At 45.9% G+C, this 22272-nt stretch overlaps 1 protein-coding gene across 4 annotated transcripts in view; it reads right to left on the minus strand.

The window, feature by feature from the left end:
* Positions 1-20231, minus strand: part of IQCA1 (IQ motif containing with AAA domain 1) — a 166314-nt gene extending 146083 nt beyond the window's left edge. For 2 of the 4 annotated variants that reach the window (XM_015111398.3, XM_015111397.3), the window contains exons 1-5: positions 20010-20231; positions 9926-10250; positions 6432-6551; positions 1242-1433; positions 62-133 (exon numbers count right to left, since the gene is read on the minus strand). In XM_015111398.3, the coding sequence (XP_014966884.3) occupies positions 62-133; positions 1242-1433; positions 6432-6551; positions 9926-10250; positions 20010-20020 (720 nt within the window). In that variant the 5' untranslated portion in view covers positions 20021-20231. The remainder of the gene's footprint in view (positions 1-61; positions 134-1241; positions 1434-6431; positions 6552-9925; positions 10251-20009) is intronic. The other 2 variants (XM_077957952.1, XM_015111399.3) reach the window with 1 other exon arrangement.
* Positions 20232-22272: the final 2041 nt, after the last annotated feature.

Here is a 22272-nt window from a genome sequence, read left to right on the forward strand (position 1 = left end):
ACAGTCTCACATATTCTACTGTCTTTAAGAAAACCAGATGCTATCTCTTAAAAAAACTTACCATACCCAGGAAGATCATCTCCTCTTCTCTCAGTTTTTCAGTTTTCTTACATTGATGGAAACGTCGCCAAACCTAAAAACAAATAAATGGTTACTTGTTTAATATACACAAATATAAAGAAAACATGGTTTGCGGTTTCTCCTATATAAACTGCACATCTCAAAATGCCAACTAATCCTAAGCTCTAGGTTGTCCATGCGTGTGTTGACAGAATATTTTTTCTTTTGTGATCACAGGCAAAAAAATTATTAAAAAGAATGAACCATAGAACTGATCTATAATTGTTATTAGTGAGATTCCTTTACCTTGGTTTCTTCAAGAGGAACTTCTAGGTAGGAGGAACGTGAGGCTAGATCTAGGGATGGCACTTCATGGTTTTAAAGGAAAAATTTCCAAAGTAATGTGGGGAAATATAGTAACCTCCAAGAACTGTACAACTCAAGCTTTTAACTCAGATGCTAAAACTTTAAATATTCCCACAGAAACCCGAAAGAAATCAGTCTTTTATCCATCCTTCCCTACCACCTTCTCCTATTCCTATTCAGGGAAAATTAGGGACAAAGAGTCCTCATCTTCTGGCCTAATTTTATGTCCTTATACTTATTTTCTCTGAAACCTAATGCTAGTTTGTATCACATTGCCATCTGCTGCATTTCCCTGTAAGTAACCCTAGCCTCTATTTGAAAAAAAAAAAAAAAATGGGGCACAAATCCATGGTGCTTATCTGATAAGGAAAGGAAACCTTACGGATTCCTTCCAGAAGGGACACTGATGTACTGGTTATTAGTGATGGCTGCTGCATGTTTCTGGAAGCTATTAAGGCCTGCTCCCCCTTCTGTAATTATATATCTGTGTGTGAATGTATTCCAAAAATCCATTAAGGATTTATATCCTCACTGCATTTCAGCAACATTCATTTCAACAATTACCAATGGTCTTTAACAACATTTGAATAAAATGCCCTGAGTTTAATACCCATTTAGAGTAAAAATTTGAAAATATGACCAAGCTTAGGTAATGGTTTCCCCAGGGTAAGTTAATAAATCTTTCTGGAATGTAATCCAGTTCTATAAGGGTAGGATTCGGGGTTTGAGTTTTGAAGCTCAGCCCCGAAGTTGGGATGCATCTTTAGTGTATAAGACACCCTGTACCCCCAACTCCAGGAGCTCTAGGTTTGCACCTTCTGAATGCAGAGTGCAGCAGCCCAGGAATCTGTCACTTTCTTGCCAAGCGTCTTGGATTGCTTTGCTCTGTATTCTTGCAGATAGATTTGCTTCATGAATAACGCCCTTAGGCGACCTTGCCGTGCCCTCTCAGCAATCTGGATTAATTTAACAGCCTGGTCGAAAGGCATACTCTTTACAGGGAATTTCTGCAAACAACAGTTAAGAGAAACCAATGTTTGAACATGTCAACCACATCAATTGATCCCGGACACATCACACGCTTACTTCAAACACAATCCTGCTAAGAGTCCCCACGGTTGATGACAAGTGTGAGAACCACTGAACACTGTTCATTTTTCCAATGAATGATGTATATTTCGATAACATGCCATACTCATGCAGTGATCCCAAATTTAAGGACCTCATGACTTTCCTTTATCCTTCTGCACAAAATACTAATTAGCTCCATGATATTTTAGGTTGGCAGCAAATTCTACTAAAAATGCCAATAAAATTGATGCAGTAAAACTTGAAATTGCTATCAATATTTCATTAACTTAAGAGGAGAAACATAGAAATGGAAAACATACCTCTAATATGAGCTTTTAAAATTTACAATATACATGAAGTAAAATGCTGATCTTAAAATCAATTACAGAATGACCCAGTGAATACAACTGATAACAAAATCATTTTTGGGGCGTTGAATTTTAGATATGAAAAGTCTTCCAGTGTCTATAAACTTGCACCTTAAAACATTCAAAAATGATGAGTACTAGCAAAACAGAAAAATCAGGGCTGGTAAGTAAAATGTTTTGGGACATCTCATATGGTGTACGTGGAGACAAAGTTAAGCGAGGGGCTGTGCCATTTTTTGAGGAAAGAGGGACAAGAACAAAGGGCTCTAGGTGCATGCTGGGGCCTGTGTGGGATCTGGGTGCAGGTGAGGCCTGGGCGGGCTCCGGGTGCAGGTGAGGCCTGGGCGGGCTCCAGGTGCAGGTGAGGCCTGTGTGGGCTCCGGGTGCAGGTGAGGCCTGTGTGGGCTTTGGGTGCAGGTGAGGCCTGTGTGGGCTTTGGGTGCATGCTGGGGCCTGTGTGGGCTCCGGGTACATGCCAGGGCCTCTGTGGGCTCTGGGTGCAGGTGAGGCCTGTGTGGGCTCTGGGTGCAGGTGAGGCCTGTGTGGGCTCTGGGTGCATGCTGGGGCCTGTGTGGGCTCCGGGTGCAGCTGAGGCCTGTGTGAGCTCCGAGTACATGTTGGGGCCTGTGTGGGCTCCGGGTGCAGGTGAGGCCTGTGTGAGCTCCGAGTGCATGTTGGGGCCTGTGTGGGCTCTGGGTGCATGCCGGGGCTTCTGTGAGCTCTGGGTGCAGCTGAGGCCTGTGTGAACTCTGAGCAGGCTCATCAGGAGGCCCCAGTGCTGTTCCAGAGGCCCCACAGCAAGGGAAGAGGGGCTCACGTGGCCTGGCTCGGGGGATGTCCATGCATGGATGGAAGCAGAAGGGACAGATCACTGGAGTGAGAAAAGCAGCAAAGAGGCCAGGCACAGTGGCTCACACCTGTAATCCCAGCACTTTGGGATGCCGAGGTGGGAGGATTACTTGAGTCCAGGAATTTAAGACCAGGCTAGGCAAAGGGGTGAGACCCCATCTCCACAAAACAATTTTTTTTAATTAGTGGAGTGTGGTGGGACACTCCTGCAGTCCCAGCTACTTGGGAAGCTGGGGCGAGAGGATCACCTGAGCCCAGAAACTGGAGGCTGCAATGAGCTATGATCATGCCACTGCACTGTGTCTTGGGCAATAGAGTAAGATTCTGTCTCTAAAAAGAATTTAAAAATACATTTAAAAAGAAAAGCACCAAAGCATAGGTGAAGCCTGTTTCCAGGCCTCAGAGGGCAGCAATGGTTGCCACAGCAGGACAAGGTGAAGGTGCTGAGGCCTCATGAGTGGGGTGCTGTCACCAGGGCCACTGCTGCCAGGATGATCCCTCCTCTGTGTAACAAGGCCAGGGTCGGGGGCACAGGAAGGAGTGAGAAGGAGAGGAAAGGTACACATATATTGAGAACCTGTAGATGTCAGACGCTTTTTGTATGTATGCTCATCATATTCACAAGAGCAAACTCCAAGGCCGGTATTACTATGACCACTTAAGACTGAAGAAAACTGAAGATCAAAGAAGTAAGGCAACTTATGTAAGGTCCCGTGGGTAAGAGAAGGAGCCAATTTGAACAGACTGACCCTCTTTCCACTAAGCCACCCACTACCCTTCAACATGGCATGAGGAATATGGTTGCTTATGAGGAAGCTCTTTCACATAACAATCCCTCTGAGTTTTGTTTTCAGTAAGATCTCACTGCTTCAAATTTGCAGTGAGCACACATTTTCAATAATGCACTTGTCAAGTCAGAGTAGAATGAGTATCATTCTGGCATTAAATGAGATGATGAACTTAACATATGGTACCCAGCAAACATGAGTTAGTATTGTACTTCTTTCCTTGAGATTCCAGGCTGTCATTCTGAAAATAGTCGTGGCCATTATCAAATAATTCTAAGGGATTTTGAGTAGGCAACTCAACACGTCAAACATTTTTAAGCATTTAAGGAGGCCCACAGTAGATATTAATGTAGGAGATGGACAATAATTTTCACGCATCAAAATTCTTCTTGGGTTATATATTGTGTGTGTGTATATATATATAATATTCTTCTTGGGGTATATATTGTATATAAGCAGCTTAAAGAAAGTGGTCTTGTGAGACATCAAAGGCCATGGGGAAGTAGCAGCAGGGAAGTCCTTGTGGTTTTCTGAGCCCCTGGCACATGTGAAATGAGACTGGGGTGGAGATGAACTGCTTAACCCAATGGAGGTGATAGGAGCTGGCCAAAGCTGGATGCTGAAGGAACAAAGAAGCCTGACTGCTGTGACCGAGAACAAATGAAGAGGAATAGTGAGCAGAAAATGGCAAAGAGGAATTTTTAGGATTTCACTGTAGTGAGAGCATTGTAATCTCCCTTCTCCATTTTCCAACACAAAATCTTGAGTAATTCTGCAGTGCTCATCACTGCTTGGTGCAAAGGGATTCCTTTGGGGGGAACTAAATGCAGTGTGAGTGCTTCGCCCTGACTCATGCATGGACAGAAAGCACAGACACAGGAGCCCAGTGGTGAAAGGATGGCTAGTTGACCCCCAAGTAAGTTGGCTTTGGAATGGACTTCAAGGAATTCATAATGTAAAGGAAGGGCCAGAGGCTGGGAGCAGGGGCACAGGAAGGAGAGGTCATCTTGAGTTCAATGGCTGCTACGGTTTAAATGTGTCCCACAAAGTTCGTGTGCTAGGAACTTAGTCCCCAGTGCAACGGTGTTGGGATGTGGGACTTTTAAGAGGTGATAAGGTCATGAGGCCTCTCTCCTCAAAATGAATTAATACTGTTATCCAGGGAATAGCTTCCTGCTAAAAGGATAAGCTCACCCCCTCGCTTCCTGCTCTCTTACTATGTGATGCCTTCTGCCATGTTATGACACTGCAAGAAGACCCTTACCAGATGCAACTCCTCAGTACTGGACTTCCAAGCCTCCAGAACCATAAGCAAAACAAACTTGTGTTGTCTTTAAATTACCCAGTCTGTGGTATTCTGTTACACCGACACAAAATGGACGAAGCCAGTATGTCAGGAAAGGTTTCTTGAAGGATGGTGTATCAAGCTAGGCTCTGCAGAATGGGGACCATTTTGATGAGCAGGTACGTAAGGGAGAAGAACAAGTCCTCTATCCAGCATGGAACATGCCTATGGAAAATGAGAGACAGCACTGGGCTGGCAAATACAGGGCATGCATTTCACCTGTCTTCTGAGGCAGGCACATAGGGCACTTTTTTCTCTTGCCATCCTCAGCATACACTTGGAATCTTCCTTAACACCATCACCCAGGCTGGCAATACCCAATGAGGGCTATTTGTAGAAAGACTGCAGGTGCTGGTTTATCCTGGGATCCTGGCCTGCAGCTGCAGCCTCAGCATAGTTAGTCACAGTGCCTCTTTCACCCTGGAGTGTCCCAGCTTGAATGGACAAGTGCTGCCTTAACTGCTTAGGCCATGAAGGCCAGCCAGAGGGGCGAGGCAGTAAGTTAGTGAAATGTATAGGCAGACCTGCCAGAAGGTAGATAGGACAGTGCCCTGTGGAAAGGGTGGGAAGAAGACTCCCCACCAGTAAGCTGCATGGCGGATGATTACAAGAATCCAAGACGTGGTCATGAGAGTCAGGACTAAGACATCTGTGGAAACAGGAAAAAGATGCAGCTGCAAAAATCCTGGGGACAAAAGAGGTATCAGGGCACAGAACTAAACGGATTTTGCTCCTTGCTTCCCAGGAGGGATCTTTATGGATTATTCTTCCCCCAATGACAGTCCATTCAAGATGATCTAAGTGTCACTCAATGTATTAGTCCGTTTTCGCACTGCTGATAAAGACTTACCTGAGACTGGGCAATTTACAAAAGAAAGAGGTTTAATGGACTCACAGTTCTATGTGGCTGGGAAGGCCTCACAATCATGGCAGAAGGTGAAAGGCACATGTCATACGGTGGCAGACAAGAGAGTTTGTGCAGGGAAACTCCCCTTTATAAAACCATCAGCTCTTGTGAGATTTACTCACTATCACGAGAATGGCACAGGAAAGACACACCTCCATGATTCAATTTCCTCCCACCAGGTTCCTCCCACAACACATGGGAATTGCAGGAGTTATAGTTCAAGATGAGATTTGGGTGGGGACACTGCCAAACCGTATCCACTCAGCCTGCAGTTATAAAAGGCCAATCAACATTTTTAGAAAGTGTAGTAACTTTCAAGTTCCTAGTAAGTTATGTTAGCACTTAATTATTTTACATGAATAACATTTAGCTTCTAGCTTCAGCTAGATGAATTTGAGATGAAACATTAGACTGAGTTGATAATCAACAGATACTGATACAAGTAGCAAAACATACATTTTGATCTCGATTTCTAAGCTCTTGAAAAATAATGATTATATATCACCAAAAGCATGTCCAAAAGTTATGCAACTTCTCATGCACTGTATAACAAGGAGGGAGGGATTATTCTTTCCTTAAACTGAAAATAACCTAAGCGTTGCTCACACAATTAGGAGCAGCAGAAAAAGGAAGTTACACAGATTATGGATTAATGTTTGTTAAAATGATATACAAACCATTTCAGATGTATCTATTCCGCTGTCGGCTAATATCTGAGCAAGAATTTTCTCTCTTCCTTTTATTACTTCCAACTTCTCCTTCAAAAAATACTTGGGTATGGGAATATCTAATTGTTGCTAGAGAAGAGAAAGAACAAAAAAAGAGCATTTCTGTCACAATTCCAGGACTCGAACTTTATTTAAAATATACAGTAAGGATGTGCACATCAAAGACGCTTGCTTTACTTCCCATTTTCATTTAAGGAAAAAAATGAGGCCAGCAGAGTGAAGAGAATTAACTCACTAAAGAGACACAAAGTCAAAAAGAAAATCATAACCATGCCCCTTGCTTTAATCATTACAGAAAAGCATCAGGAGTTCATGTCAATTAGGCCTCAATTAACTAATGATTACTTAATGGATTTCTTTAAAGAAATACAATATTACCTCGTTTTACCTAAAATAATGGTTCAAATTGGAGTAGTAGAGTATTAAGCTGTAGAGATCTCTGAACTAAACCTAATAATTTATCATTAGCACCATCGACTATTTGTATGTAAATGGTCACATTTTTCTCTAATAATTTGGTTTTATTTTTACCAAAATTACCCCATTGCAAAAATTATTTACAAAAGTAGTTTGCTTTATTATGAAACTGGTTTTTATATAAAAAACTTCTATCCTTCATTTGTGCATGTTACCAAATATTTCAAACTAGCGGGGGGTCAGATGAAAATTTACCAGTCCAAATTGAGTGAAAAGGAGTACAGAAGTACTCTTTAAGGATAAGGGTATGCCCTTGGCCAATCCCACTGAGAAACACTATCCTAGAATTTCTGTCAGACCTGCTTGGCTGTTTTGACAGGGAAGCAAAGGTCTTTGTCTTCAGAACTGGCTACCTTATTTTTTTTCCAATTCCAGGTGTGACTTCCCATAACCTCCCTCCAGCCCAGAGAATTTTGGATAGGCCTTCCCCTAAATAAATGTTTAAGCCTAAGAGGGTATCATTTTTAGGACTTGGTGGGACAGTATCCCCATGGCTTCTGGGAGGTGACAATGACTTTTGAACACGAAACCTTTCTGAGGCTCATGGAGGGCTGGGGGTGACTGGAGAGTGAACTAGCAGAGTCCAGTGGGTGGGTGTGGCCTGAGGAGAGAGGGCAGTCGGAGAAGAATGATGACATTTTGATTTAATGTGATTTTTATTTATTAATAAGCACATTCAAGTGTGGTACTTTTATAACTTTGAAGACAAAACCTCATTGTCTTATAGCTCCATCTGGTCCATTTGGTACCACAAAATTATAGTTAGCTGGCCAGGCATGGTGGCTCATGCCTGTAATCCCAGCACTTGGGGAGGCTGAAGCAGGTGGATCACCTGAGGTCAGGAGTTCAAGACCAGCCTGGTCAACACGGTGAAACCCTGTCTCTACTAAAAATACAAAAATTAGCTGGGTGTGGTGGCACGCACCTGTAATCCCAGCTACTTGGGAGGCTGAGGCAGGAGAATTGCTTGAACCCAGGAGGTGGAGGTTGCAGTGAGCTGAGCTTGCACCATTGCACTCCAGCCTGGGCAACAACAGCAAAACTCCATCTAAAAAAATATTATACTTAGGATTTTGAGGATGAGAACACAGAGTCACTGAGAATGGAAGAGAAGCAAAGAAAGATATTAGTTGCTCCATCTTCGTCCATGATGCGTTTCATGTCCATCCCTGAAACCTTGAGGCTTCTCATTCCCTATGGAGTGGAATCTAGGAAACTTCCAGTGGTAGAGAAAGGCTCTTTCCCGCATATATTTCTCTCTATGAGGTGGGCCCATTAGGAAAGTTTCCCCACGTGGCAGGTTACAAACAGTCTTCGGACTAAGGGGCAGTTTAAGGAAGGATTTGGGGAACTCATGGAACCAAGGGCAGGAACCCAGCTGGGTGTTTGTCAGTCCTGGGGATGTGGCCAAGAATGAAGGTGCCTTCAGCCTATCCCAACCATGTGGGATTCAGTGACAGCACATGGTTCAGTCACTATTTCCAGGACTGCGAGGAAACACTGTTGACCGCCCCCTGCACGAAGGCCTCCTGGATGCCATCTGCTCGTTTGTCACTCCTCTTGGTGCTTGGTGGCCCCGTCCCCACAGCAACAGTGGCATGGCCTTTAGGAAGATGATGTCCCTGGAGCAGAGGGGCTGGCTGATGCGGCAGGAAAGGCAAGGCCGTGGAGGGGCTGCCACACACAGCCCTAAATGCACTATTCCTCAACAACAGGGGCGTGACTTCCTGTTCTTGAAATTCAACTAATAAATGTAATATTACTTCATTAGTTAAATTTAGGAATATGTATTACTTCATTAGTTAAATTTAGGAATATGTATTACTTCATTAATTAAATTTAGGAACATGATTTAATAACCATTTGTTTCACAGTTATCCTAAATTGTTCATATTGTCACTTTAGTGAGTAAAGTGCACCAGATCAAATCTGGTGATCAGTCCATGCTCTTACAGATGAATGCAATAAGCATAAAACTTTTGGAATAATCGTCAACATCTTCATTCATTTCAGTTATTCTCATTATTCCATTCTGATAAAATAATAATGTGAGGAAAGCCTATCTCAGAAAGAAAGATACCTTTATAAAAGCCCAAATATTTTCAAGGAGAAGAAACATGAAACACTCATGTAGAAAATTAAAGACTTTCTCCTTTTGATTTTACTTCAAGGAAATGTTCCTTTCAAAATGAAGGTGCGCTCCCAGGACCATGACACTGATGGGAGGTGGCCAGTGGCCCCGGCAGCCCAGCCAGCCTGAGTCAGAAGAGAGGCCCGGTGCCCGGCAGGAATGTCAGAAGGCAGCAGGGGCCGAATGCTTGCAGGAGGGGGGTGTGGTTGCCAGGTGCCAGCAGGGAGGGCTCCAGAGAGAGAGGGAAGGAGGGGAAGAGAGGCAGAGGGAAGGAAGGGAAGAGAGGCAGAGGGAAGGAAGGGAAGAGAGGCAGAGGGAAGGAGGGAGAGCAAGCACATGAGCTCTCCTTTGACATCTGAGGCCCACTGCCATGTAAGCCATACATACCCCCGGGTCACCACTGTCCCAAAGTAAGGAGGAGATGCATCCACCTGGCAGTAGGGAACCTGTGACCAACAGGCTACAGAGAGATTCCCATGGAAACAGAGGAGCGGGTGGTGCTACTGGATGCTGGGAGGGTCCGTGCTTCAAGGGTGCTGATGAAAGGGCTGGCCCACTGCATTCCAACAGCCTTGTGCAGACACCATGGTGTCAGGTAAGACCACGGCCACTGCAGTGCCTAACACAGCCAAGAAGTGTGCAGATGCATCTGCACCAGAAACAAAGAGAACCCAATCCTTGTCCACGACAGCATGGTGTAATTGAAGGGAAATGTTTAGATTTTCCACACACCAACTAGTAAACATGGACAGGAAGTCTGTAGGGTACTGGGTACAGGGCTACATATCCTATTTATAACAAAAAGCAACTAATAAGAAAACAACAGAGTGCTTACGGGAGCCAGCTTTAGATCCTGCAGGATATCATCGAAATAATGGAACTCCGTGAGTTCCAGCTCCACCATCTCGTTCTTCAGCTCCAGGATGCGGCCCATCACCCCGTCCAGGACTTTCCTGATCAGTATTCGTTTCTGGGGATGGACGATCTGGTCGTAGACATTCTCCAGGTTTCTAAAGATCTGCACATACTTTATGTAGAAGGTGGCCAACGTCTGAAAGATGAAACCCTGATTTCTTTGTGGTTCAACCATCTTCTGAGGTTCTTTATCGAGTAAAGCACCGAGGGCTTCTTGGGTCTGATGCCACATCTTATTATACATTCTGGGGGAAGATAAGGAATTTAGATGACACAGTAAATAAAAATCACTTGGTAAAACATAAACATCGGGCTTTTGGTATTGCAAAATATAACAGAATCAAGTGTGAGCTAAGAATATCGTTATGTAGTAGAAAGGCTTGTTAGACAATTTATATCCTGTTCTGATGTCCTTGTGATTTCTGAATATCTACCAACACTATGATCATCAAATAAATAGTTTTAAAAGCATTTTGTCTAAATGATATGAAGTTTTTCCTCACTTCGCCCATAACACCACTATTATTATACACATTTAAAAGAGGACAGAGTTGATATCCAGAATAGTTAACTGATTTGTCCACGTACACAGCTGGTGAAGTATCCATTGGAACAACCACTTTGGAAAGTAATGCAGCATTTTCTTACGAAGTTGAATGTGTGCATATCCTATGAATGAATAACTATACCCTAGAGAAACTTGTAAATATGCATCAAGAATGATCACTTGCATTTTTTAAATAATAGTAAAAACCTGGAGATAACACAAATGTCCACCAATAAGACAGTGGATAAATACATTGTAGTAAATTCACCAATGGACTATCACACAGCAGTGAAAAATGAATGAAGTACAGCAAAAGGCAACCACTAAGAATCTTAGAACCATAATGTACAGTGTAAGAAATGCGGTGTAGGCCGGGCGTGGTGGCTCACGTCTGTAATCCCAGCACTTTGGGAGGTCGAGGCGGGTGGATCATGAGGTCAGGAGATTGAGACCATACTGGCCACCCTGTCTCTACTAAAATACAAAAATATATTAGCCAGGCGTAGTGGCGCCCGCCTGTAGTCCCAGTTACTTGGGAGGCTGAGGCAGGGGAATCACTTGAACCTGGGAGGTGGAGTTTGCAGTGAGCCGAAATCGTACTGCTGCACTCCAGCCTGGTGAAAGAGCGAGACTCTGTCTTAAGAAAAAAAAAAAAGAGAGAGAGAGAGAAGCGAGGTGAGGTGCAGACTGTGGCCTGGGAGGCTGAGCTCTATGGAATGCACCAGCTGGGCTCTCTGCCCTCATTCCAGTGAGTTGAGTTAGTGGATTGAACAGAGAGGAAGCCAGAGAGCAGACGAGTATGACCCTCTTGTCCACACCCTGGCGAGGCAACAAAGGCTGGGTGTGCCCTTCCACCAAAGCCTTGGGGTGGTGGTGGCTCTGTTGTGGCTGGCTGGCCCCAGAATACTGCCCCATCCCTTACCAGTTTCCCTAGACTATGTCCACCTCTTTGTTACTGGTCTCTTTATTAGGCCCTCATGAGTGTCCCCACTTTTCCTGCCAGGGCCAATACATTCATGGTAGAGATTCCCACCTTCCCTTACCAAATTTCAGGTGATTTTTTGATTCTGCTTTTATGTTCAAGAACCAGGACTGAAAAGTGAACTGGAAAGTCAGTGTGTCTGGGAAGGAGCTTCACTGTAGAAAGTGGGTGTGGAGAGCCCTGATGACTGATGAAGGAGAAACCCAAAAATGTCAGTATCTTTCTGTAAGGTCTTTCCCTATGCTAACGGGGGTGGGGGGGGGGGCAGCCCTAATCCCCTGAAGGAGAAGCAAGTCGATCAAGGGGGCTCACCTCTTCTTTACTGTCAGCCAAGCCACTCATTCCCACGCTTACCTGTGCCTGGCGTCCTGAGTCCAGGTTGGCTGCATGTGCCAACTTCTGCCTGGTTGGCTAGTGGCTTGGCCACCTGCTCTCTGGGGTGTACAAGTGATTGGCAGCCTAAATGTGGCCTATACAGATCTGCAAGCAGTCCTCCAATTTCAGCCCCATCCCAGAAGAACCATGCCCCCCATCTGTCTTCCCAGGGAAACAGCTGGCTTTTGATCACCCCAGCCCCATCTGCTGGCTTTCAGGTCCCACATTCTTTGCCCTTCCTCCATTCCCTTTCATCCATGCCTGCTCTCCCTTTCCCACATTTTCTTTTTTTCTTTTGAGACAGAGTCTCAATCTGTCACCCAGCCCTGAGTGCAGTGGTACAATCTTGGCTCACTGCAACCTCTGCCTCCCGGGTTCAAGCAATTCTCCTGCCTCAGTCTCCTGAGTAGCTGGGACTACAGGCGTGTGCCACCACATCAGGCTAATTTTTGTATTTTTAGTAGAGATGGGGTTTCGCCACACTGGCCAGGCTGGTCTTGAACTCCTGACCTCAAGTGACCCACCTGCCCTGGCCTCCCAAAGTGTTGGGATTACAGACGTGAGCCACTGTGCCTGGCCTCCTGCACTTTCTTGGTATCTCTTGTCAAATATTTTCTTTGTCCTTGTGAGTTCATAGCTTTAAAATCCTTTATTGCCATTTTGGAGGCAATTCAGGAGGAAGCGGAGATAAGTACCCATGGTTAGCCACCCTGTTTGACTGGGAATCTCTCTTCTACATTCCTAAGGTCATTATTAAGTATCCCCTCCAGGTACCCTCTGCCCCAGGCTCACCATCTGCCATTTCTCAAACATGCTCCATTCTTCCCTAAACACTAAGCATCATTTACTGAAGCACTGATTATACGTGCTTTTCCCACCTTTCTGGCCAAAAAGTAAAAGCATATCTTGATGTCTGCAAGATTTTGGGGTTCAGATGATGATGATGATGATGATGATGATAATGATGATGATGATAATGATGATGACGATGGCGATGGTAATAGCTTACATTTATATACTGTGAGTCACTGTCTTAAGTGGTTTCCATGTAATAACTCATGTAATCCTCACAACAACCCTATGAGGTAGGCATAATTATTAGCCCAGTTTACATATGAGAAAACTGAGGCAAAGAGAAGTTACTGCCCAAAGTCACACAGTTTGAATGCAGGATATACATGTAGGCAGTCCGGCTCCAGAGTTCACTCTCTAAACCACTTCATCGCTTCCCATTTGTCAGGGAGAAAGTAGATGAGGAAGGAGGGGTCCTGTGACACAGAGGTAGTTACATCACAAGCAAACAGACTGAGCACAAAAACCAAAACTCTTCCCCCCAACACCCCACTGAGTCAGGACACTGAATTCTGCCTTTAGAATCCCATCCCCAGCATGTTCGAATGCCAGATTTCTCAAAACTCAGCAATATTTAAAATACTGCTAGTGAAAGGGCACTCTTCCAGACCAGCTTATTATAAGAAAGAAGGTTATTATCAGAAAATTAGAATTCCACTTGGCACAGTGTATTAGTCCATTCTCTCACTGCTATACAGAAATACCTGAGACTGGGTAATTTATTTATTTAGAGATGGAGTTTCGCTCTTGTTGCCCAGGCTGGAGTGCAATGGCGTGATCTCAGCTCATTGCAACCTTCGCCTCCCAGGCTCAAGTGATTCTCCTGCCTCAGCCTCCCGAGTAGCTGGGCAGGCATGCACCACCACGCCCAGCTAATTTTGTATTTTTAGTAGAGACAGAGTTTCTCCATGTTGGTCAGGCTGGTCTTGAACTCCCGACCTCAGGTGATCTGCCCACCTCGGCCTCCCAAAGTGCTGGGATTACAGGCGTGAGCCACCATGCCCAGTGAGACTGGGTAATTTATAAAAAAAAGAGGTTTAATTGGCTCACAGTTCCATAGGCTGTCCAGGAAGCATGGCAGCATCTGTGTCTGGGGTGGCCTCAGGGAGCTTTTACTCACGGTGGAGGCAAAGTGGGAGCAGGCATCTCACACGGCAGGAGCAGGAGCAAGAGGAAGGCGGGGAGGTGCCACACACTTTTAAACAAGCAGTTATCCTGATAACTCACTATCACGAGAATGGCACAAAAGGGGAAATCCACTCCCATGATCCAATCACCTCCCCCCAGACCCCGCCTCCAGCATTGGGGATGACAATTTGACAGGAGAGTTGGGTGGGGACACAAATCCAAACCATATCACACAGAACACACATTGACTCCTGGCAGAATTAGTGACTCATAAACAAGTACATTGACCAGGAACAACAACAACAAAAGCAAAACCTCATGCCAGTTCAAAGCTCCTGAGACCCTCTGACATTCTGCTTGCCCCACCTCAAACAGACAAGCAGGAGGGGCTGGAAGAAGCAAAGATGACAGATGATCAAGGAAATGGTTTGGCTGTGGACAATGATCAAGACCCACAGCTCAGCACGGTGTGAGTTTTCCAAGTCCAGACTTCCAGGACCCGAGAAGGGACAGTAAACCCAAGGCACTCACTGGCCTGAGTGAAGACACGGGCTGAACATACTATCAGGTGTGACAACTGTTGGCATAAAACATAGAGCAATGCTCAAGTTGCTTTGTGGACTTAATAGGGTTTGGGGCCCAAACCTGCCAGGACAACATTCAAGAGGAAAATTACAGGCTAATTTTGTTTAGAACTCAGATCTGAAATTCCACTTAAAAAACAGAGCACAGCTCCAGATCAAAAGAATTGTTGCTCTAACCCAGGAGGGGTGATTGCGGGAGTGCTTTTCAGTTCAGCACAGAGGAAAGCATAACTCCAGACAGCAGCGGACCAGTAAAAACCCCAGCTTGTTTCATAGATACCAAGAAGATGCTCAGTAAATTGTAACTTGCAACACAGGCCTGATTAAAAATGCCATCCCCACACACCAGGAAAAAAAGAATGACGACTTCTTCAAAGTGCCAAAAACCAGTGACCCAATGGACCTTCAGTGGAGAAACGCTAGAAATATGCCCTCAAAATTAGCAGTAAAAAAGGACAAGGGAGATACGTAAGTAATATAAACCATTTTTTAAAACACCATTGCTTACAAATGGCATGATTGCAAAATCCAAGGAAATCAGTAACAAAAATACATCAACTAGTATGGCAAAGGACGGGCGTGGTGGCTCACGGCTGTAATGCCAGCACTGGGTGGCTGAAGTGGGTGGATCACTTGAGGTCAGGAGTTCTAGACCAGCCTGGCCAACATGATAAAAACCCATCTCTACTAAAAATACAAAAAGTAGCCGGGCATGGTGGCAGTCGCCTATAATCCCAGCTACTTGGGAGGCTGAGACAGGAGAATTGCTTGAACCCGGAGGTAGAGGTTGCAGTGAGCCAAGATCTCACCACTGCACTCAAGCCAAAAAAAAAAAAATTACAGCAGAATTGCAATACTTTAATGCAGAGAAAAAAATGAAAGAAGAAACCCATTCACAGCACCAATAAAGAACATTAAATATTTAAGAATTCACATGGTGGGAGCCACATGAAATCTAGCTAAAGGAAATTCTAGAATGCTGTGTACAGATCAGCGCAAGCAGAAGGCACTATCTGCTCCTGTCCAAAGAGGCAAACCCTGTCTCTACCAAAAACACAAAAATTAGCCGGGTATGGTGGCGTGCACTTGTAATCCCAGCTACTCGGGACGCTGAGACAGGAGCGGGTATGGTGGCGTGCACCTGTAATCCCAGCTACTCGGGACGCTGAGACAGGAGACTCACTTGAACCCGGGAGGCGGAGGTGCAGTGAGCCAAGACTGCACCACTGCACTCCAGCCTGGGCAAGAGTGCGAGACTCCATCTCAAAAAAAGAAAAGAAAGGCTATAAAGACAGAAGACTCCTGAGACATACATACAGATTTAATATGGCCAAGAATTCAGTAACAATAGACTAAGGACTATAAATAAGTCTAGTAATAATTTTTAAATATGGGAGCAGAACAGGCAGTAAAAGTTAAAAGGCATCTTATACTTCCAACATTGGCCACACCAACAAGCATTAAGTTTGTACAATACCCTAAAGAGGCTGCCTCCGTGAAGTTCAGGTGGGGTGACCTGAACTCCACAAAGATGCAAAGTCAACAATAGCAAGAGATCTTGGGTTGAAGAGGCTCCTGCTTCCACCAGGGGAAACCACGGCCGACCTGATGGGGCAGAGCACAGTCAGACTTTCTGGATGTCTGGACCTGCTGTGGGCTCCCACCCAGGGGAGCCCAGTCGCTCAGGGTCAGAGCCCTCACTGGCTTCAGTCAGGTCAGAGAAGCAGGACTTTTCCAGGGCCTCACAGAGCTGACCCATAACTGGAATTTTTGGCCAAAGACAGTCCTGGTAGCTTCAGCCTTCTGGGTCCTGCAATTTCTTTCTTCCCCATCTGCAGTCTGTCTGGGGATCCCTGTCTGGAGAGACCAGGCAAAGATTCCTGGCTGACAGGAAAATGTTTGGCAGCTTTGAAAGCACACGGATCCCTGCCTCATTACCTGTTTTCCTCAGTGCTGAGACATGGCGTCATCTCTTTCCACCAGACCCTCTTCCCTGGAAACTGCTTCTGGCTTCCTGCTCCCCAGCTGTCCCGATGCCTCTCCATGGGACCACACCCCCTCACGCGTCGGACCGCCAGGGACCTGGACACCATGCCTCGGCCACACCATCCTGGGGAGCCCCCACTTTGTGCTCAGTCCATCTGGCCTTGCACCCCACCTCCTCGCCCTGCAGCTTCAGCCTCCTTCTGCCTGAGCCCAGTCATGAAGGTCAAATGAGACAAGAGAGGCAGCAAGATGATTTTTCATAAGAGCATTGGTGAGATAATTCACACAGCATAGAATTCACTCTTTTCAAGTGTACAATTCAGTGGTTTTTAGCATAGAGTTGTGCAACCACTACCATTATCTAACTCCAGAACATTTTCATCACTGGGAAAGAAACTCACACCCGTGAAGCAGTCACTCCCCATTCCCCATTCCTCCCCGCCTTTGGCAACCACTAACCTAATTTCCAGCTCTATTTGCCTATTCTGTACATTTCACAGAAGTGGAATCACACAAGAGGGGGCTTCAGTGCTGAGCTCCTTTCCCTCGGTGCAGTGTCCTCAAAGTTCATCCACACTGTCGCCTACTTCGTACTTCATTTCTTCTCATTGCCAAGTTTCCTTTGTACGGATACACTATATTCTGTTTATCCATTTGTCAACCCATGGACACCTGAGTCGTCTCCACCTTTTTTGCTGCTCTGAATAACGCTGCTAGAAGCATTCCTGCATGAGTTTCTGCGTGGACATATGTCTTTATTTTCCCCGGATATGGCAAGGTGGTTTTCAAAGGTAAAAGCGCTCTACATTTAAAATAGAAACCAGTGTCCTGAGCAGCTCATCCCTGGAGGTCACTCAACCTCTTTGTGCTTACGCCTCCTCCACTGGCAAATCTGGATGATGAGACCAACTCTGGACACCTCCAGGGACTACTGTGGGATGGTGATATGGTGTGGCCGTGTCCCCACCCAAATCTCATCTTAAATTATAGTTCCCATAATCCCCACGTGTTGTAAGAGGGACCCAGTGGGAGGTAATTGAATTACGGGGACAGCTACCTCCATGCTGTTCTCATGATAGTGAGTTCTCACAAGATCTGATGGTTTTATCAGGTGCTTTTCCCCCCGCTTTGCTCTGCACTTCTCCTTGCTGCTGCCATGTGAAGGGCGTGTTTGACTTCACCTTCCATCATGACTGTAAGTTTCCTAAGGACTTCGCAGTCCTGCAGAACTGCTAGTCAATTAAACCTCTTTCCTCTGTTCCAGTGTGAGAACAGACTAATACAGGTGGAATAACAGGTGTGAAAGTGTTCCGGGAATTTTAAATGCACCTTGCAAACAGAAGGTAGCATTTTATCCGTAAGACTACTTAACAGTTTTTAAAAGTATATGATTGGTTTCAGAGTTGAGCATATGACTTAGAGATATGACAGACTTTGGAGTCAGGAGGATTACGGATGGAGAAGACTGAATATAACAGTTAAAAAGACCAGACTGTTAATTCCACAGCTTGGCAGTTTTCCTATAACGGAGTGGGTTGGGGAGGGAAACACTTGCATATTCAGACATACTATGCACGTCCACGGGAAATCAAAATATTGCAAAATGGGAATTCTTTCCGTGTAATTTTGCACATGATAAAACCTTCTGAATCTTCCAATCTTAACTAGTTTGCTATCTTCTTCCCTGAATACTCCCCCTGTCTTCTTGCTCTATGGAAGGCCTGGCTCTGCTCGGAAGCCCTCTCAGTAGAGGCTCCTGTTCCCCCCCAGAGCCCTCTGTCTCTGGCTGTGGGGCTGGGTCAAGGGGACCCCTTCTTTTCACTGCACCTCCAGAGATCTGCATTCCCTCCTCCCAACACTCCCTGGCTTTGAATCCCACTTCATCTGATGCTGTCACCACTGCCCCTCAGTCACCATCATCTTCCATCTACCATGATCATTCCAGGCCACCTCCAGGGCACCTACCTACTGAATAGCATCTTGACGCTGCCTTCCCACCTGTTCCATTGCTAAGTGCTGAGTTCCTCTACCTAAGGCCAGTACCCCCTGGATCCCATGTCCTCTCACTACCAACGATGTCACCCACTTCTCCCTCCTCTTCATATATCATTCTGGGCCATTCCCTTCCACACACAAACATTCTATCGTTTTCTGTCTTGGAGCCATGTGCTCTGCCTCTAGCTGCCAACACATTTCCTTTCCTTTGCAGCAAAACTCCTTTAAAGAGTTAGCTATGTTCACCGTCTACAGTTTCTCTCCCTCCTATATTCACTTGAGTAAGTCTTTCTATCCCATCACACCACTGAATCAGCTCCTGTCAAGGTCACTGCTGAACTCCACACTGCCAAATCAACAGTCAGTTCTCAGTTCTACCCCAACTTGTCTCAGGAGCACTTGACGGAGGAGAAAGAAGTTACTTCTCCTGGAAACACTATTACTTCTTTCATTTGCTTCTTCCTCACGGATCATGTCTTTGATCCCTTTGCTGGGTCTCCTCTTCTCCCTGCCTTACTGTGGATGATCCCAGGCTGGGATAATAATAAACCTCTTCTTTATTAATATTCATTCTATGTCTCACAAAGACCATCACAGGCTGACAGCGAGCAAGTTTATATTTCAGACGTGGGTCTTGCTCCTGAACCCAAGATCTGAATATTTTAACTGGCTATTTCATCTCCATGTCATGTCCAATGGGCACTTCCAACTCAATAGGTCTTAAACAGAACTCTTGATCTTCCCCACTCCCAAACCCTGGCAAGCCTTTAACCTCTCCGCTCTTACTTCCTTGCCTAGAAAAATAGGGAGTGTAATAGCAACAGTGCAGGCTGGAGCTACAGTGCCTGCCTTGGCACTGTTTACTTGCTGTGTGAGCTACTTCACCTCTTCATACCCAAGTTCCCTCATTTGTAAAATGGAAATAACAGTATCAACAGCCCATACATTACAGGGTTGCTGTGAAGCAGTTAGAACAGTGTCCACAGGGTCAGCCCTGTACTACCTGTTTGAAATTATTCTTATGAAGACCAAATGAGGTACCTTTGTGCAAGTGCTGTGTAAACGACACAGTGCTAGGCACACACTCCTTTCAGTATCACTGCCACTCGAGGTGGTGAAAAGCAAATGACAATAACGCTTTCCCAAGATCTTTCTAGACTTAAATTTCAGGACCTAGGTGTTTTCACAAAGCAACGTATTTACTACTGTGAAAGATTAACAAAAAAAACCCCAGACAAAATGGCTTATCAGCAATAGCCCCTAAGGGCTTGGCGGGTGTAGGGAAGACCGGGAGCTCATCCCCATGGGGTGGTGGGATGCGTGGGGGAGGGGGAGATCTACGCGTATGATCTTCCTTGCTCACAAGAAGCAGATACTCTATCCCGAGGCATATATGAATTTCCTAAAAGGAAAAAAAGTGGGAGAGAGGAGGGAAGTTGAGAGGCGAGGGGAGGAGAAAAGAAAAGAAAAAAGAAAATAAGAGAAGCAGAAAGCAAGCCACCTTCTGGCTTGGGGAAGCCCACCCCATAGCTGTGGCTGGGAGCCCATCACTTACGTGTTCGACATTGCTGGCTACTTTCCCTCTTTTCCTCGCCCTCCGGGAAGCTCTTCCGTTGCTCTCTGAAGGACGGTGGCAGCAGGGGTCAGGGCACTACCAGGAGCTACAGAGGACTGGGAGAGGGTCTTCTGGAGGGAGAAACCAGGACTGCGATAATCTCTCGCTTCGGGCAGGAAAAGGTGAGGCCGGGTTTGCGTCGCAGGCACGGAGCGCGCAGGCGCAGAGAGGGTGCTTCGCTCCTTCCCGTCGGGACCCAGAGACTCGCGAACCTCACTTCGGCCACTCAGGTGGGCGCGACGCGGCCCTAGCAACGGGAACGCCGCGCCTGCGCATTGCCTTCCGCCTGGCCCCTGCGCCCTCCGCGCCTGCGCCACCGCCTCCTGTTGCTGCAGGAACCGCGAGGGAGGCCTGGGTGGGCGCAGCGGCGGTAGCCTGTCGGAGTTCCAACCCTCCGTCGCGGGGCCGGGCAGCCTGGCGAGCCTGCTCCGGGCCCCAGTCCCTGGCCCGTGGTCCTCCAGGCCGTCTTCCCGCTTTCCTGCTGGCCCCATTTTCATCCACCGTCAGCTCTGCGGCCTTGGGCAAGGCCCTTAATGATGGTGGTCTTGAGTTTTTCCATCTGTAAAGTGGATATAACAGTCGTTCGTTCAGAACTTTACTGGGCACCTATTCTGGGCCAAGTGCAGACTTAGATTCTGGGGACTCAAGACTTACGCAGACGCCCCCTTCGGAGACTTAATGAGTATGAACCAAGGCGCGGGTGCGTTGTCAATGTAAAATGCAGTGTGGATGTTATCAACAGTTATCCGTAAGTTGGTATTGAGTGTTGGCTTTCATTGCTCTTCTTTCTTCGCCTTTAGTAACTGTTGAGGTTTATTTGCACATTTTAGGCTCTGCAGTTCCTATTGGAACACCAGGTTTAATGCTGTCAAAGGCGTGGAGCGGACATCCAGGTAAAAAATGATAATCAGGATCAAAAACCTCTCCCCCACCATTATTAATGAAATGCACGAAAGCGTAGTAAAAGCCAGCCCTCTGCACCCCCTTAAAATAATGGAGCAAATTATTTCTCAGACGAGAAATTAAGTACAACCTGTACCGTAAACTTTAAAAGCTCTTTGAAATAGCTGCGTGCAGTGGAGAATGGTGTCCAGCCTCATCTCCACTCTCCCAAAGCCCTTCGGGGGAAGAGACCAAGTAGACACAACACCAAGAATCTCATTAATGCTTTTTGATACAAAGAAGACACAAACTGAAAAGAAGGGAGATGAAAGGGTGAGCAGAACGAGCAAACGCCTGGGGAAATCCTACCAGATAAAACCATCCTGAGTGGAGGTTAATCCCTGCCACCCCCAGGACCTGAGCAAGGACAGGAGAAATCGCCAGGGTTTGCCATTTTCTAGGTTCCTACATTGAATTGAGGCAAAGATTCAAAGTCAGAGGGCATTTTGTCACAGGAATAGGGCACACTCGTGACAAGAGTGGGAGGATGGTGGCAAAGGAGCTTATCAAAATCTCACAAGAGAGCAGAGCCCGGAAGTTGTGTGGATTCAGGGGAGCGGCCCTTATCCTCAGTGTGTACTCAGGCTCCAGAAAAGCAGAGAGAAGTGCAGTATCTCAGCTCTGGAACTCAGATACAGTAAAAAGACAGTCAAAGAGGATTCGCCCACATTATGTTTGAACAAATAGAACATTTTCAAAGAGCAACACGTGTTAAGTAGGAATAAGATAGAAAGAAGCAGCATATCCACTATCTAAAACCAAGACTTTCATAAAAGTAGAAGAAAGGATTATAACATAGGCCAGGCAAGTGAAAGAAAGAAAGTATGGAGAAAATGTAACCAAATAAATAAAAGCAGAAAAATCTTGGTTTTGTTTGTTTAGTTTAGTTTTTTTTTTTTTTTTTGAGACGGAGTCTCCTTCTGTTACCCAGGCTGGAGTGCAGTGTGTGATCTCAGCTCACGGCAACCTCTACCTCCCGGGTTCAATCTATTCTCCTGCCTCAGCCTCCCGAGTAGCTGGGATTACGGGTGCCCGTCGCCACGCCTAGCTAATTTTTGTATTTTTAGTAGAGACGGTTTCCCCATGTTGGCCAGGCTGGTCTCGAACTCCTGACCTCAGGAGATCTGCCCGCCTCGGCCTCCCAAAGTTCTGGGATTACAGATGTGAGCCACCGCGCCCTGCCAAAGCAGGAAAATCTTTACACGTGTTCCATGTTATAGAATAAGCTAATAAGAACATTAAGGTAATACAATAAGAACTG

The sequence above is a fragment of the Macaca mulatta genome, chromosome 12, assembly GCF_049350105.2.
Source record: "Macaca mulatta isolate MMU2019108-1 chromosome 12, T2T-MMU8v2.0, whole genome shotgun sequence".
Classification (NCBI taxonomy): Eukaryota; Metazoa; Chordata; class Mammalia; order Primates; family Cercopithecidae; genus Macaca; species Macaca mulatta.